This window comes from Hyla sarda, chromosome 7, assembly GCF_029499605.1.
Source record: "Hyla sarda isolate aHylSar1 chromosome 7, aHylSar1.hap1, whole genome shotgun sequence".
Classification (NCBI taxonomy): Eukaryota; Metazoa; Chordata; class Amphibia; order Anura; family Hylidae; genus Hyla; species Hyla sarda.
In genome coordinates this window covers 6,956,173-6,974,192 of record NC_079195.1, presented here as the reverse complement: position 1 = coordinate 6,974,192, position 18,020 = coordinate 6,956,173, and the positions used below count along the sequence as shown (strand labels likewise).

General features: G+C 43.9%; 2 protein-coding genes across 4 annotated transcripts in view; one reads left to right on the top strand and one right to left on the bottom strand.

Annotated features, from left to right (window-relative positions):
* Nucleotides 1-18,020, top strand: part of GRK5 (G protein-coupled receptor kinase 5) — a 149,020-nt gene that overhangs the window by 119,434 nt on the left and 11,566 nt on the right. For all 3 annotated transcript variants that reach the window (XM_056528874.1, XM_056528873.1, XM_056528872.1), the window contains exons 14-15: nt 3,747-3,884; nt 4,027-4,158. In XM_056528874.1, the coding sequence (XP_056384849.1) occupies nt 3,747-3,884; nt 4,027-4,158 (270 nt within the window). The remainder of the gene's footprint in view (nt 1-3,746; nt 3,885-4,026; nt 4,159-18,020) is intronic.
* On the bottom strand, nt 11,642-13,597 carry LOC130281551 (uncharacterized). The gene is made up of 2 exons (XM_056528877.1): nt 12,462-13,597; nt 11,642-12,375 (listed from the first exon to the last, which is right to left on the bottom strand). The coding sequence occupies exons 1-2, from the start codon at nt 12,584-12,586 to the stop codon at nt 11,775-11,777; spliced, it is 726 nt and encodes a 241-aa protein (XP_056384852.1). The 5' UTR covers nt 12,587-13,597; the 3' UTR covers nt 11,642-11,774.

Here is an 18,020-nt window from a genome sequence, read left to right as displayed (position 1 = left end):
GGTCTTTCTTGTGGATTTTGGGGTGATTTCCTCAGTAGGTTGTGGTCTCTCATGTGGATTATGGGAGTTCTCCTCAGTAGGTTGAGGTCTCTCTTGTAGATTATGGGTGTTCTCCTCAGTAGGTTGTTGATTATCTTGTAGATTATGGGGGTTCTCCTCAGTAGGTTGGGATCTCTCTTGTGGATTATGGGGGTTCTCCTCAGTAGGTTGAGGTCTCTCTTGTGGATTATGGGGGTTCCCAGTAGGTTGGGGACTCTCTTGTGGATTATGGGTGTTCTCAGTAGGTTGAGGTCTCTCTTATGGATAATGGAAGTTCTTCTCAGTAGGTTGTGGTTTCTCTTGTAGATTATGGGGGTTCTCCTCAGTAGGTTGAGGTCTCTCTTGTGGATTATGGGGGTTCTCAGTAGGTTGAGGTCTCTCTTATGGATTATGGAAGTTCTTCTCAGTAGGTTGTGGTTTCTCTTGTGGATTATGGGGGTTCTCCTCAGTATGTTGTGGTTTCTCATGTGGATTATAGGAGTTCTTCTCAGCAGGTTGAGGTCTCTCTTGTGGATTATGGGGGTTCTTCTCAGTAGGTTGTGGTTTCTCTTGTGGATTATATGGGTTCTCCTCAGTAGGTTGAGGTCTCTCTTGTGGATTATGGGGGTTCTTCTCAGTAGGTTGTGGTTTTTCTTGTGGATTATGGGGGTTCTCCACAGTAGGTTGAGGTCTCTCTTGTGGATTATGGGGGTTCTCCTCAGTAGGTTGAGGTCTCTCTTGTGGATTATGGGGGTTCTTCTAAGTAGGTTGTGTTTTCTCTTGTGGATTATGGGGGTTCTTCTCAGTAGGTTGTGTTTTCTCTTGTGGATTATGGGGGTTCTCCTCAGTAGGTTGAGGTCTCTCTTGTGGATTATGGGGGTTCTTCTCAGTAGGTTGTGGTTTCTCTTGCGGATTATGGGGGTTCTCCTCAGTAGGTTGAGGTCCCTCTTGTGGATTATGGGGGTTCTCCTCAGTAGGTTGAGGTCTCTCTTGTGGATTATGGGGGTTCTCCTCAGTAGGTTTTGGTTTCTCATGTGGATTATAGAAGTTCTCCTCAGTAGGTTGAGGTCTCTCTTGTGGATTATGGGGGTTCTCCTCAGTAGTTTGTGGTTTCTCATGTGGATTATGGGGGTTCTCCTCAGTAGGTTGAGGTCTCGTGGATTATGGGGGTTCTTCTCAGTAGGTTGTGGTTTCTCTTGTGGATTATGGGGGTTCTTCTCAGTAGGTTGTGGTTTCTCTTGTGGATTATAGGGGTTCTCCTCAGTAGGTTGTGGTCTCTCTTGTGGATTATGGGGGTTCTCTTCAGTAGGTTGATGTCTCTCTTGTGGATTATGGGGGTTCTCAGTAGGTTGAGGTCTCTCTTGTGGATTATGGGGGTTCTCAGTAGGTTGAGGTGTCTCTTGTGGATTATGGGGGTTCTCCTCAGTAGGTTGTGGTCTCTCTTGTGGATTATGGGGGTTCTCCTCAGTAGGTTGATGTCTCTCTTGTGGATTATGGTGGTTCTCAGTAGGTTGTGGTCTCTCATGTGGATTATGGGAGTTCTCCTCGATAGGTTGTGGTCTCTATTGTAGATTATGGGAGTTCTCCTCAGTAGGTTAAGGTCTCTCATGTGGATTATGGGAGTTCTCCTCAGTAGGTTGAGGTCTCTCATGTGGATTATGGGAGGTCTCTTCAGTAGGTTGAGGTCTCTCATGTGGATTATGGGAGTTCTCCTCAGTAGTTTGATGTCTCTCTTGTGGATTATGGGGTTCTCCTCAGTAGGTTGAGGTCTCTCATGTAGATTATGGGAGTTCTCCTCAGTAGGTTGAGGTCTTTCATGTGGATTATGGGAGTTCTCTTCAGTAGGTTGTGGTTTCTCTTGTGGATTATGGGGGTTCTCCTCAGTAGGTTGAGGTGTCTCTTGTGGATTATGAAGGTTTTCCTTAGTAGGTTGATGTCTCTCTTGTTGATTATGAGGGTTCTCCTCCGTAGGTTGATGTCTCTCTTGTCGATTATGGGGGTTTTCCTCAGTAGGTTGATGTCTCTCTTGTGGATTATGTGAGTTCTCCTCAGTAGGTTGAGGTCTTTCATGTGGATTATGGGAGTTCTCCTCAGTAGGTTGATGTCTCTCTTGTGGATGATGGGGGTTTTCAGTAGGTTACATAGTTACATAGTTAGTTACATAGTTAGTACGGTCGAAAAAAGACATATGTCCATCAAGTTCAACCAGGGAAATAAGGGGTAGGGGTGTGGCGCGATATTGGGGAAGGGATGAGATTTTATATTTCTTCATAAGCATTAATCTTATTTTGTTCCAGGTTGAGGTCTCTCTTGTGGATTATGGGAGTTCTCCTCAGGTTGAGGTCTTTCATGTGGATTATTGGAGTTCTCCTCAGTAGGTTGAGGTCTCTCATGTGGATTATGGGGGTTTCAGTAAATTGTGGTTTCTCTTGTGGATTATGGGAGTTCTCCTCAGTAGGTTGAGGTCTCTCTTGTGGATTATGAGGGTTCTCCTCAGTAGGTTGATGTCTCTCTTGTTGATTATGAGGGTTCTCCTCAGTAGGTTGATGTCTCTCTTGTGGATTATGAGGGTTTTCCTCATTAGGTTGATGTCTCTCTCGTGGATTATGGGAGTTCTCCTCAGTAGGTTGAAGTCTTTCATGTGGATTATGGGAGTTCTCCTCAGTAGGTTGATGTCTCTCTTGTGGATTATTGGGGTTCTCCTCAGCTCAGTAGGTTGATGTCTCTCTTGTGGATTTTGGGAGTTCTCCTCAGTAGGTTGACGTCTTTCATGTGGATTATGGGAGTTCTCCTCAGTAGGTTGAGGTCTCTCTTGTGGATTATGGGAGTTCTCCTCAGTAGGTTGATGTCTCTCTTGTGGATTATGGGGGTTCTCCTCAGTAGGTTGAGGTCTCTCTTGTGGATTATGGGGGTTCTCCTCAGTAGGTTGAGGTCTTTCATGTGGATTATGGGAGTTCTCCTCAGTAGGTTGAGGTCTTTCATGTGGATTATGGGAGTTCTCCTCAGTAGGTTGAGGTCTCTTTTGTGGATTATGGGGGTTCTCCTCAGTAGGTTGTGGTCTCTCTTGTGGATTATGGGAGTTCTCCTCAGTAGGTTGATGTCTCTCTTGTGGATTATGGGAGTTCTCCTCAGTAGGTTGATGTCTCTCTTGAGGATTATGGGAGTTCTCCTCAGTAGGTTGAGGTCTCTCTTGTGGATTATGAGGGTTCTCCTCAGTAGGTTGATGTCTCTCTTGTTGATTATGAGGGTTCTCCTCAGTAGGTTGATATCTCTCTTGTGGATTATGGGAGTTCTCCTCAGTAGGTTGATGTCTCTCTTGTGGATTATGGGGGTTCTCCTCAGTAGGTTGAGGTCTTTCATGTGGATTATGGGAGTTCTCCTCAGTAGGTTGATGTCTCTCTTGTGGATTATGGGGGTTTTCCTCAGTAGGTTGATGTCTCTCTGGTGGATTATGGGAGTTCTCCTCAGTAGGTTGAGGTCATTCATGTGGATTATGGGAGTTCTCCTCAGTAGGTTGAGGTCATTCATGTGGATTATGGGAGTTCTCCTCTGTAGGTTGAGGTCTCTCATGTGGATTATGAGGGTTTCAGTACATTGTGGTTTCTCTTGTGGATTTTGAGAGTTCTCTTTGGTAAATTGTGGTTTTATGTGGATGATGGAGGTTCTCCCCAGTACTTTCTTCCCCCTTCAGTACATTTGTGTTACGCGTGGTCTGTATTTTGTTGCAGCCTCGAGCCGTGTATTGTAAAGACGTCCTGGACATAGAACAATTCTCCACTGTGAAAGGTGTGAACCTGGATCAGACAGACGACGACTTCTACACTAAATTCTCTACAGGCTGTGTCTCTATTCCCTGGCAGAATGAGGTGAGAACATGTATAAACCATCATGTATACAGTGTACAGACATATATTACTATGGCCATAGACATCATGTATCATCACAATGTATCACAATGTATCACACCTCACTGTTGTATCTGAGTATCTTCTCTTCTTATCTCTACAGATGATAGAGACTGAATGCTTTAAGGAATTAAATATTTTTGGCCCTAATGGGACCCTATCACCGGATTTAAATCGGAGTCACCCTCCCGAGCCACCCAAGAAAAGTCTCTTGCATCGTATCTTTAAGCGTCAGGTGAGAAGAAGTGTGACTGTGTCTGCCGGGTGTCCTGCGGGGCTGGGGGGGATACACTGCACCTCCTGTATCAGTCAGCTGGGGGCGCTGTCCTTTCACACCTTTCCCTGTCACCTGTCCATCATACACTACACTTCCTAGCATCAGTGGTATGAGGTGTGTAGATGTCATGTCTGATCACAGAGTCATTACATTACTATTATATTATATCAGTGATGTCATACAGGGGGTGGGGCTATGATCACATGTCATTATATTACTATTATATCATATCAGTGATGTCATACAGGGGGTGGGGCTATGATCACACGTCATTATATTACTATTATATTAGTGATGTCATACAAGGGGTGGGGCTGTGATCACATGTCATTATATTACTATTATATTAGTGATGTCATACAGGGGGCGGGGCTGTGATCACATGTCATTATATTACTATTATATTATATCAGTGATGTCATACAGGGGGCGGGGCTGTGATCACATGTCATTATATTACTATTATATGATATCAGTGATGTCATACAGGGGGCAAGTGAACACTAAGATAACACATCGTAGATCTGAATGTATGAACTAATCGTATGAAATACTTTCGTCTTTACATAGTTGAATGCGCTGACAACAAAATCACACACAAATTATCAATGGAAATCAAATGTATTAACCCATGGAGGTCTGGATATGGAGTGACACTCAAAATCAAAGTGGAAAACCAAACTACAGGCTGATCCAACTTTATGTAATGTCCTTAAAACAAGTCACAATGAGGCTCAGTAGTGTGTGTGGCCTCCACGTGCCCGTATGACCTCCCTACAACGCCTGGGCATGCTCCTGATGAGGTGGAAGATGGTCTCCTGAGGGATGTCCTCCCAGACCTGGACTAAAGCATCCGCCAACATCCAGCCGCACCAGCATATGGTCTCACAAGGGGTCTGAGGATCTCATCTCTGTACCTAATGGCAGTCAGGCTACCTCTGGCAAGCACATGGAGGGCTGTGCGGCCCCCAAAGAAATGGCACCCCACAACATTACTGACCCACTGCTAAACTGGTCATGCTGGAGGCATGCAGCAGAATGTTCTCCACGGCGTCTCCAGACTCTGTGCCGTCTGTCACATGTGCTCAGTGTGAACCTGCTTTCATCTGTGAAGAGCACAGGGTGCCAGTGGTGAATTTGCCAATCTTGGTGTTCTCTGGCAAATGCCAAACGTCATGCACGGTGTTGGGCTGTAAGCACAACCCCCACCTATGGACGTTGAGCCCTCATACCACCCTCATGGAGTCTGTTTCTGACCGTTTGAGTGGACACATGCACATTTGTGGCCTGCTGGAGGTCATTTTGCAGGGCTCTGGCAGTGATCCTCTTGCTCCTCCTTGCACAAAGGCGGAGGTAGCGGTCCTGCTGCTGGGTTGTTGCCCTCCTACATCCTCCTCCACGTCTCCTGATGTACTGGCCTGTCTCCTGGTAGCCCCTCCATGCTCTGGACACTACACTGACAGACACAGCAAACCTTCTTGCCACAGCTCGCGTTAATGTGCCATCCTGAATGAGCTACACTACCTGAGCAGCTTGTGTGGGTTGTAGACTCCGCCTACCACTAGAGTGAAAGCACCGCCAGCATTCAAAAGTGACCAAAACATCAGCCAGGAGGCATAGGAACTGAGAAGGGGTCTGTGGTCACCACCTGCAGAACCACTCCTTTCTTGGGGGTGTCTTGCTACTTGCCTATAATTTCTACCTGTTGTCTGTTCCATGTGAAATTAATTGTCAATCAGTGTGCTTCCTAAGTGGACAGTGGGATTTCACAGAAGTGTCATTGACTTGGAGTTACATTGTGTTGTTTAAGTGTTCCCTTTATTTTTTGGGGCGTATTATATCAGTAATGTCATACAGGGAGCGGGGCTGGGATCACATGTCATTATATTACTATTATATTGTCACGCACCTGGGTGGAGGCTGTCACGGAGCTGGATGTGGATCCTCCACCTGTGTGGCTGATGACTCGGACCGTATCGGGGAGCAGAATCTAAGGTGCCGCTGGTTTTCACCAGAGCCCGCCGCAAGGCAGGATGGGCTTGCTGCGGCAGGCGACACCCAGGTCGCTACCCCCGACACGGCTTGACCACACAGGTAACTGGGCAAGACGAGGTACAGAAGGATGAGGCTGTAGCGTAGTCAAACGTAGCGGAAGGTCAAGGCAGGCGGCAAAGGTTCGTAGTCAAAAAACGTAGCAGGAAGGTCTGGAAACACAGGAATGACAAACAGGCAAAGGGTACGCTTTCTCTCAGGCAAATAGCACTGAAGATCCGGCAGGGAAGTGTGTGAGGTGCAGGGACTTTATTAGTTAGTGTCAGGTGCATACAGTAATTAAGGGCGTACCGGCCCTTTAAATCTCAGAGCTCCGTCGCACGTGCGCCCGAGGAGACGGGGGCGCGCGACGGGGCTGAGACACAGGAGCGGAAGTGGCAGCAGTGCAGCTGACATGTGCGGCCGGAGCGCAGGCAGTAACAGTACCCCCCCCCCCCTTTGGTCTCCCCCTCCTTTTGCAGCTCAGGAATTTCTTGAGAAGGTCTCTGTCCAGAATATTGTCCTGCGGCTCCCAAGACCTCTAATCCGGTCCGAAACCTTCCCAATCAACCAGAAAAAAACGTTTTTCTCTGATGAACTTAGAATCCAAGATTTCCGTTACAACATACACATCTGAGGTTCCGGAGATTGGAGCAGGAGAGATGTCCCTTGGAGAGAAACGGTTGAAGATGGCTGGTTTCAGGAGAGAAACATGGAAGGAGTTCGAGATCCGGAGAGAGGAGGGAAGATGGAGGAAATAAGCCACAGGATTGAGCCGTTTCTTGACTTTATAGGGACCCACATAACGAGGACCTAGTTTATAACTGGGTATCTTAAAGTGGATATACAGTATTTAGTAGATAGCCAGACTTTGTCACCAGGAGAATATTCAGGAGGAGGACGTCTCTTCTTGTCTGCCTGAACTTTCATACGAGAAGTAGCCTGAAGAAGTGAAAGACGTGTTTTACGCCAGATGGAAGAAAAATTCCGTACTTGTTCATCATCAACAGGAACCCCAGAGGAAGAAGACGAGGGTGAAGTCCATAGACCACATAGAAGGGAGAAGCACCTGATAAATCGGAATTCTTGTGGTTGTAGGAGAATTCAGCCCAGAATTGGTAGCAGATCGACCCAGTCATCTTGACGCGCAGAGATAAAATGGCGTAGATAGTCTCCCAACACCTGATTCACCCTCTCGACCTGTCCATTGGATTGGGGATGGTAAGTCGAGGAGAAATCCAACTTAATTTGTAGACGTGAACATAGGGCCCGCCAGAATTTAGAGACAAGCTGAACCACTCAGTCGGAAACAATATGGGAAGGGAGTCCATGCAAACGAAAGATATGATGAAGAAAAAGCTTGGCAAGTTTTGGAGCTGATGGGAGACCAGGTAGCGGTACAAAATGAGCCATCTTAGAAAATCGAGCCACTACCACCCATATGACAGTATTTCCTTGGGAAGATGGAAGGTCTGTACTGAAATCCATGGCAATTTCAGACCAAGGAAGCTCAGGAACTGGTAAGGGCTGAAGCAGACCTGCTGGCTTGGAACAGGGAGTCTTGTCCCGGGCACAGATTGAGCACGACCGAACAAAATCAACAACATCCTTTTTCAAAGTAGGCCACCAGTAATGTCTTGAGATGAGCTTTAGGGTCTTACGAATACCTGGATGGACGGCCAAAAGAGAAGAATGTCCCCATTTCAAGACTCGGAGTTTCATACAAGGTGATGTTGGAGACTTGCTGGTGCTGAGGAAATGAGACGCTCTGGCGGGATAATATGAAGTGGAAGGGGTTCACCATCGTGCACATCTGAAGACCTGGAGAGAGCGTCAGCTCGGACATTCTTTTCTGCAGGACGGAAGTGGATCAAGAACTTGAACCTGGAGAAAAATAATGACCATCGGGCCTGTGTTAAGACTGCCCCTGCTCCTACTGAGGAAGCATTCCCTGCCAAGAAGAATGGCTTGCAAGGATCAGGTCTGGATAAAACAGGAGCAGAAGCAAAGGCGGACTTCAACTGTTTAAAAGCTTCTTCAGCCTCTGGTGTCCACACCCTAGGATTAGCCGTCTTTTTGGTAAGGATGACGATGGGAGCTACCAGAGTGGAGTAATGAGGTATAAATTGCCTATAGTAGTTGGCAAAACCAAGGAAGTGCTGGGTCGCTTTCAAACCAGACATTAGAGGCCAGTCCAGAACTGCAGACAACTTGTCGGGATCCATTTCGAGACCTTCACTTGTAACAATATAGCCCAAGAAAGGAAGACTGGTCTTTTCAAAAGTGCATTTTTCCAACTTGGCATAGAGACGATTTTCACAGAGACGATGTAAGACTTGGCGGAGATGAGAGCGATGAGATTGAGGATTGGGCGAATAGATGAGTATGTCGTCCAAGTAGACTTCGACACAGGAGTAAAGAAGATCTCGGAAAATATCGTTGATGAACTCCTGATAGACTGCTGGAGCATTACAAAGTCCAAATGGCATGACAAGATACTCGAAATGTCCATCACGGGTATTAAACGCAGTCTTCCATTCGTCCCCTTTACGAATGTGAATCAAATTATGTGCCCCACGTAGATCAAGTTTAGAGAAGATTCTGGCACCTCTCAGGCGATCAAATAATTCTGAGATTAGAGGTAGTGGATAGCGGTTCTTCACAGTAATTTTATTTAAACCACGGTAGTCAATACAAGGTCGCAAGGAACCGTCTTTCTTCTCAACAAAGAAGAACCCAGCACCGGCAGGAGAAGAGGACTTCCTGATAAACCCCTTGCGCAGATTTTCTTGGATGTAGTCTGCCATGGCCTGGGTTTCTGGAACAGACAAGGGGTAAATTCTGCCTCTGGGAGGAGTGGTGCCAGGCAGGAGATCTATGGGGCAATCGTAGGGATGGTGTGGAGGCAATATTTCAGCTTTCTTTTCGCTGAAAACGTCTGCAAAGTCCTGGAGGAAAGAAGGCAGTCCAGGCAAGGGTCTAGAAGTTGGTTAACACGTACATGGATACAATGGCTGTTACAATGTGGACCCCAGCGTAGAACTTCTCCAGTTTTCCAATCCAACTGTGGGGCATGGAGCTGCAACCAAGGTAGACCAAGCAGGAGAGGAGAAGTACAGTGTGTGAGAACGTAGAAGGACAGGTTCTCCTTATGTGAAACTCCGACCTGCATCGACAGGGGTTCTGTGCGGTATAGCACGGTGCAGTCCAGTCTTTCTCCATTTACCGTAGAGATGTACAGGGGTTTCTGAAGGCTGAACACAGGCAGATGATACTTATGCACCAGGGAGGTGTCAATAAAGTTTCCCGCAGAACCAGAGTCCAGGAAGGCCAAAACGGAGATTATCTCTTTGGAGGTAATAATACAATACACTGCAGAACATATGTACAGAGGGGAAACAGGTGCAAGGGGCCCTGGGGACACTGAAGGAGGCTGCCTGACAGGACAGCAAGGGTACGGGGCAACATCTCCTGTACTGGGCCACCACAATTATATCAGTGATATCATACAGGGGGCGGGGCTGTGATCACATGTCATTATATTACTATTATATTATATCAGTGATGTCATACAGGGGGCGGGGCTGTGATCACATGTCATATTACTTTGATATTATATTAGTGATGTCATACAGGGGGCGGAGCTGTGATCACATGTCATTATATTACTTTTATAATATATTAGTGATATACAGGGGGCGGAGCTGTGATCACATGTCATATTACTATTATATTATATTATTGATATCTTACAGGGGGCGGAGCTGTGATCACATGTCATTATATTACTATTATATTATATCAGTGATGTCATACAGGGGGCGGGGCTGTGATCACATGTCATTATATTACTTTTATATTATATCAGTGATGTCATACAGGGGGCGGAGCTGTGATCACATGTCATTATATTATATTATATCAGTGATGTCATACAGGGGGCGGGGCTGTAACAATCGCTCAGACATAATACACAGGCTGTCAGCAGTAATGGATGAATAGCTGTTCCTATAGTATAAGGTCTTGGTACTTCTGGACCTTCGGAGGAGTTGTGTGTGGATTTCGGGTAGGGTCAGTCATCTTCATCCATTCTTATCAGCGCTCGCTTAGTGTATACAGGACTCGGCTGAGTAATGTATGATGCACATAAGAACCATCACTAGGCCTCAGCTGCTCTCCTGGCCTTGGGGCTCTAAACATGCCCAGATCCTCAGCCATAACGTCTGGCACTGCTGATCTTTGGTTTTAGTGGATGATTGCTTATACAGACATGTGATCAGATTGTGCAGAGCTCAGGGGGGCACATACTTTATCACAGAGATGTCTGCAGATCACGTGTCTATGCAGATCAATGGCCAGATCACTAATCCTTCACTATGGTTGTGGATGTTCTATAAGAATGGTAACCTGGTGACTGGTGGGTTGTTACCTTGTGTATAAAGATCACATATTCATTAGTGTGGAGCAGCATAGGCCATATTCGAATTCGCAATATATGGACGAATATTTGTCATATATTCGCAAAATTTGCATATTCGTAATATTCGCGTTATATTTTCGCATATGCAAAAATTAGCATAAACGAAAATTTGCATGTGCGAAAATTACCATATGCGAAAAATTTGTACAAACGAAAATTTGCATATGCTAATTTTCCCATATGTGAAAATTCGTATGCCAGTCTCACACAGTAGTATTAGAGCCTTCTTTATACCACACAAGCTGGAAGCAGAGAAGGATGATCACTGTGATGTGTACTGTGAAAAAAAACAAAACAATATTCGTAATTTCGAATATATAGTGCTATATTGACGAATATTCACGAATTCGCGAATATGCGATATTCGCGAATAATTGCGAATATTTGCGAGCAACACTAGTGTTGACAACCAGACAAAGGGGCAGTGGACACGCCCCCTCAAAAAAAGCGCTATGGCAGAGCCAGAGATTGCCAAAGGCAGCGCTGCATCAGTCCCCCAAAAAATTTGAGTTCCTGGATTTAAATATCTATATTCAGGATGGCTGTTCGCATACTGCCACCTATTTTAAGGAGGTGGATGCAAACAGCTATCTCCACTTTAACAGCTGCCATCTTAAATAATGGAAGAAGAACATTCCATTCGGTCAAATGAAAAGAATCCGAAGGAATTGTTCTTCCACACAAAAATACCTACAACAACTAGATAACCTGGAGGATCGTTTTAAACAAAAAGGGTATCCCAAACCCCTTATACAAGGAGCACGCCAGAGAGTGGACGAATTAGAACAAAGTGCTTGCTTGAAAAATAACAAACAGGGTAATGCAGAGGGGGTTATAATGATGGATTTGATTCTGTTTTTCTAACTAGGTATTACACGTCACACACCAATATTTTTTATTTTTTATTTTTTTATTTTTTTGTATAGGTAATATCACCAGCTCATATTATTGTGCCATGATTACTGGCACCATATATAGTCCCCCAGTTATTCTTCTTTAGATGTTTTTCCGTATCCTGTGCAGTATTTCTCCCAGAAGTCCACTTGATGGCCCACGTGGTGGTCTACACCCCGAAGTCATCAATTCTTACTCTAAGAGAGAGTGTGCAGCTGTTTCTGGAGACGGTCAACAATAACCTCTGCATGGTGGAATAATAGGTCACGATGTTTATCAGGATCAGTAGAAGCATCACCCACTCGATGATTATGATGGGGATTTCACGGATCTCGTCCCAGTCTTCATCATTATAGAATAATTCCTTTAATGTTTCATATCCAAAATAGAAAACTACACAGACAAAAGTCAGGCCACAGCAGGTGCATCTACTATGGTGGATGACTTTTTTTGCTCCTGGTAATTTATACATCTGGATGGACTGCCCAAGGTAGTATAAGGCTTCACATGTAATGGAAATTACTGTGCTGACAAAGTGTATCCTGGGATATTCTTCGGGGGACAATACATGCATAGCAGCTGTGCCAAAACAGGAGGCCCACACAATGGCCAGCAGGATCCTCTGGATCAGGACCTGATGACCCCTGAACTCTTCAGTATGCATAACCATATACTTATAAATAAGAAAGGTTAGTACCAAAGTGCCAATGGACATCCCTATGAATCCAATTCTGAATAATATGCTTTCGGGAAAGAAATTTCCCACGTCACTGTGAAGGAAAAGAAACCAATGTTATTATGGATATTTCCTCACTCCCAACCCATGAAATAAGAATCATGTGCTTGTTTATCTTACCTGATGCTCATCAGTGGCGAGGCGGCATGGCTGAGGACGACCGTCAAGATGTAGCTGGTGGCAAGCCAGGCCGCACACCAAAACGCCAACAGGAGGGGGACGAACCCCAAACCTTTTAGCTCCATTTCAGACAAGTAGAAGAAGAAGACGCTAATCTCACTAAACTCACTAGTCTCACTGAAACAATCTACAGACTGAAGGCTCGGGTGGCTGTCAGTGGAATGTCAGGCCTCCAGCTGTCTATGACATCACATGTGACATGTCAGAATGACTGCTTGTTTCTTGGAGCTGCCATGATTTAGTATCTGCTATAGACAGAACCTGATGTTTTTACTATGGACCTTACAGACCCCAGAACCCAAGTAATTAGTGCAGGGGCTCCATTTTGATCATCTCATATTTCACATTATTTGAGTTCCAGGGCTCAGATACATTTGCACCCTCTATAGCAGTGGTCTTCAAGCTGTGAACCCCCAACCGCTGCAGAACCACAACTCCCAGCATGCCCAGACAGCAACTTTGCATAAGGAAATAGTCTAATTAAACTTTTCTTATATATAGAATCCCTGAAATCTCCAATCTCTCCTTTTATTGGTTTATGATCTGTGTTACTTATTTGTAAAAAACAATGTTTCTGATTGTCTTCCCACCACACACTTATGGGCTATCTCTTCAAACGACTTTATTTGACCTAAAAGCGTATAATTGATTTACATAAATAAGCCCCTTTTCATCCAAAAGAGTGAATCTTTAATTTTAAGGAATTCTTTAAGTGCTTTATTCGACCATAATGAAGTAAAGTCAAAACTCCATGTGATTTAAAAATTTTTTTAAGTTCCTCCCATCCTTTATTATATAGATATGCATGGGTGTAGTGAGTATCCCAGCTTCCAAAATCTCAAAAATATCCTTATAACGACCCATTAGGGTATGTTCACACTACAGTGTGTGAACGGAATCTCCGCTCGCTGAATTCAGCGAGCGGAGATTCAGACTGGCAGCCGGCGGCGGCGGTAGAACCGGGCGGCACTGAGCCGTCACCATTGACAGCTATGCAGTACTCGCGGACTTCCGTGCAAAGAATGAACATGTTCTTTCTTTGCGCGGAACAATTTCAGCGGCGCTGAAATTCCGCAGTATGAACGGGTCTCGCGGAAACCCATTCACACTAATGTTAAGTTCACACCGCGGAATTCGGCTTGCGGAATTCCGCCCGTGGAATTCGGCTTGCGGAATTCCGCCCGTGGAATTCCGCGGGAATTCCGTAGTTTGAACATACCCGTAGAGAGAAAAAATAGGACTACATTTTCCCTCCTTCTCATAATAGTCTGCAATTTTAGTGCTAAAAAGTACCTAAAAAAAAAGTGCCCAACCCCCATCGTGCTCAGCTAACGTTAAAGAAACATATTTCATTCTCGTGCTTTCCTGCCCCAAAGTAGTGAATTTAATAAAGAAATAAGAGCTTGGAACCATTTTTCTGATATCCATACAGTTTAGAAACATAGAATGTGTCGGCAGATAAGAACCAATTGGCCCATCTAGTCTTCCCAATAATCTGAATCCTATGAATAGTCCTTGGCCCTATCTTATATGAAGGATAGCCTTATGCCTATCCCACGCATGTTTAAACTCCTTCACTGTATTTGCAGCGACTAGTGTTGTTCACGAATATTCGCAATTCGAATTTTAATCTCGAATATAGCATATTCGCGAATTCGCGAATATTGCAAATATAGCACTATATGTTCATAATTATGAATATTCGCTTTTTTTTGTGCTTATGTGAAAATTTATGCGCATATGCGCAAATTTGCGAATATTGAGCCCTCCCTTCATTAATGGTATAGAGAACTGTGACTAGTGCATCAACTCTGTGATTTTTTGCCCATTAAAACCAATAGGCTAATTGTGGTCTATGGGGATCTCACTGCATGTAAGATAAGCAGGACCGTCTCGGCAGTACAGTGGGATGGGAGACCGTCACTGGTTCAAGTCCCAGGGTGGACAGAGCGTTACAGTGTTGTGGTTAAACTTTACTTTCCTGGAAAAGCTGTTGAGTTGCCCATAGCAACCAATCAAATAGCTTCCTTCATTTTTCAGAGGCTTTTTCAAAAATGAAAGAAGCGATCTGATTGGTTGCTATGGGCAACTCAGCAGCTTTTCCCCATAGACCACAATGGGCCTACTGGTTTCAATGGGCAAAAAAATCCCAGAGTTAATGCACTAGACACAGTTCTCTATACCATTAAAGGGGTACTCCGGTGAAAACCTTTTTTCTTTTAAATCAACTGGCTCCAGAAAGTTAAACAGATTTGTAAATTAAACTAAAAAAGCAGCCAACCCCTCTAGGCTAGCATCAGTTGCCTGATACAGTGATGTAATGGAAAAAATGATGACTGGATCGTGCTTCAATTATAATATGAAAGTGCAAATTTATTACACAATAAAATACATATAAAATATAAACAATAACTCCTCGAAACACAAGGGCCCTTGTGCCGAGGAAAAATTACAATATAAAACTTATAAAACGTATACACACACCAATAGCTAGCATTGAGAATTTTTTATTTATTTATTTTTTGCGAATTTTTTAACAATGCAATAATACTTTAAATCCGGCCTCCGATATTTCAAATGGGTTAAATGTCCCTTAAAGGTATGGATTCCAATTATACGTAAGGTAAAGTCCCATATAGGATATAGATTCCAAATTTTAAACGTAGAATGGGTAAATTATAGTTACCAGTCTGCAATACATCCCGATAGAAAGTCACCTTGAGTTGAAATGTGGAGTCCGCACGGTTAGGTGGTACCAGACGCTGGCATGCGTCCTCGCGGCGGTCTGCCTGCCACAGACCAGCTGTAATAATAACCGCTTGCTGATGTTTCGCTGCAGATGGTAACCACACGATGAAGGAGGTGCGGACTTCTAGGTAACTCGATGGTGGGTGACGTCACAGGCGCTTGGGCAATGCTGCCTGGAAGATGGTCTCGGGAGCGATGTGCTGCTTAGCAGAACTGGATCGGAGTTCGCCTTTGAACAGTCAGGTAGCGGTGATGTATAATAATCTTATACCTAGACGCGTTTCTGGGCTCACATGTGCTTTATACACGGCCCTTTCCTCAGTAGGCTTGCAAACCTACTGAGGAAAGGGCCGTGTATAAAGCACATGTGAGCCCAGAAACGCGTCTAGGTATAAGATTATTATACATCACCGCTACCTGACTGTTCAAAGGTGAACTCCGATCAAGTTCTGCTAAGCAGTACACCATTCCCGGAATCATCTAATCGTGCGGACCCCACATTTCAACTCAAGGTGACTTTCTATCGGGATGTATTGCAGACTGGTAACTATAATTTACCCATTCTACGTTTAAAATTTGGAATCTATATCCTATATGGGACTTTACCTTACGTATAATTGGAATCCATACCTTTAAGGGACATTTAACCCATTTGAAATATCGGAGGCCGGATTTAAAGTATTATTGCATTGTTAAAAAATTCTCAAAAAATAAATAAATAAACAATGCTAGCTATTGGTGTGTGTATAAGTTTTATAAGTTTTATATTGTAATTTTTCCTCGGCACAAGGGCCCTTGTGTTTCGAGGAGTTATTGTTTATATTTTATATGTATTTTATTGTGTAATAAATTTGCACTTTCATATTATAATTGAAGCACGATCCAGTCATCATTTTTTCCATTACATCACTGTATCAGGCAACTGATGCTAGCCTAGAGGGGTTGGCTACTTTTTTAGTTTTGTTTTCCTTATCACAACACCAGGTGTAGGTGTACAGCCCTCTTACCTCGGCTAGTTAATTGTGAGCTGCACATCCCCAGTTTTTTACAGATTTGTAAATTACTTCTATTAAAAAATCGTAATCCTTCCTGTACTTATTAGCTGCTGAATACTACAGAGGAAATTATTTTCTTTTTGGAATTCTCTCTGATGACATCACGAGCACAGTGCTCTCTGCTGACGTTATTATAATAATAATAAGTCTTTATTTATTTATTTATTGTTGTCCTTAGTGGGATTTGAACCCTCTCCAGCTCCACTATATCTTTCTTGTACACTGGTGCCCAGTACTGTGCACAGTATTTTATGCGAGGTCTGACTAGTGATTTTTACAGCGGTAGAATTATTTCCTTGTCGTCGGCATCTATGCCCCTATTGATGTACCCCATGATTTTATTTGCCTTGGCAGCAGCTGCCCGACACTGGTCACTACAGCTAAGTTTACTGTTACCTAAGACTCCTAAGTCCTTTTCCATGTCAGTCGTCCCAAGTGTTCTCCCATTTAATACATAATCCCAGCTCGGATTTTTCTTCCCCATGTGCATTACCTTACATTTATCAGTGTTGAACCTCATCTGCCACTTCCCAGCCCAAACCTCCAACCTATCCAGATCCATTTGTAACAGTTCACTGTCCTGTGTTATCTACTATACACAGTGCACTGTCCTCTATAGTGTTTACCGCTTTACAGAGTTTGGTGTCATCTGCAAAGATTGCTACTTTACTATTCAACCCCTCTGCAAGGTCATTCATGAATATATTAAATAGGACAGGACCCAAGACGGACCCCTGTGGTACCCCACTAGTAACAGTCACCCAATCAGAATAAGTACCATTAATAACCACCCTCTGTTTCCTATCATTGAGCCAGTTACTTACCCACTTGCACACATTCTCCCCCAGCCCAAACCTTCTAATTTTATGCACCAACCTTTAATGTGGAACCGTATCAAATGCTTTGGAAAAATCCAGATATACGACATCCAGCGATTGCCCCTGGTCCAGTCTGGAGCTCACCTCCTCATAAAAGCTGATCAGGTTAGTTTGACAGGATCGATCCCTCATAAATCCATGCTGATATGGGTCATACATTTATTTTTATCAAGATACTCGAAAATAGCATCTCTTAGGAAACCCTCAAACAATTTACATACAACCGAGGTTAAACTAACAGGTCTATAATTCCCGGGGTCACCTTTTGACCCCTTTTTAAATATTGGCACCACATTTGCCATGTGCCAGTCCTGGGGAACAGTCCCTGTCACTATAGAGTCCCTGAATATTAAAAATCGGGGTCTGTCTATTACAATACTTAATTCCTTTAGAACACGGGGGTGAATGCCATCTGGACCTGTGATTTGTCTATTTTGATTTTTTGTAGGTGGCACCGTACTTCTTCCTGGTTTAGACAGGTGACCTGTACTGGGGAGTTTACCTTATCACACTGTATTTCACCTGGCATTTCATTTTCCTCAGTGAATACAGTGAGGAGAATTTCTTTAATATATTTGCTTTTTCCTGATCCCCGTTTATAATTTCTTCCTCATCATTTTTTAAAGGGCCAACACTTTCATTTTTATATAATTAAAGAACATTTTGGGGTTAGTTTTACTCTCTTTGGCAATGAGTCTTTCTGTCTCTATTTTTGCTGGTTTTATCTGTTTTTTACATATTTCACATTTTTCTCTATAGCTTTTTAATGCTTCCTCACTGCCGTCCTGTTTTAGTAGTTTAAATGCTTTATTTTTGTC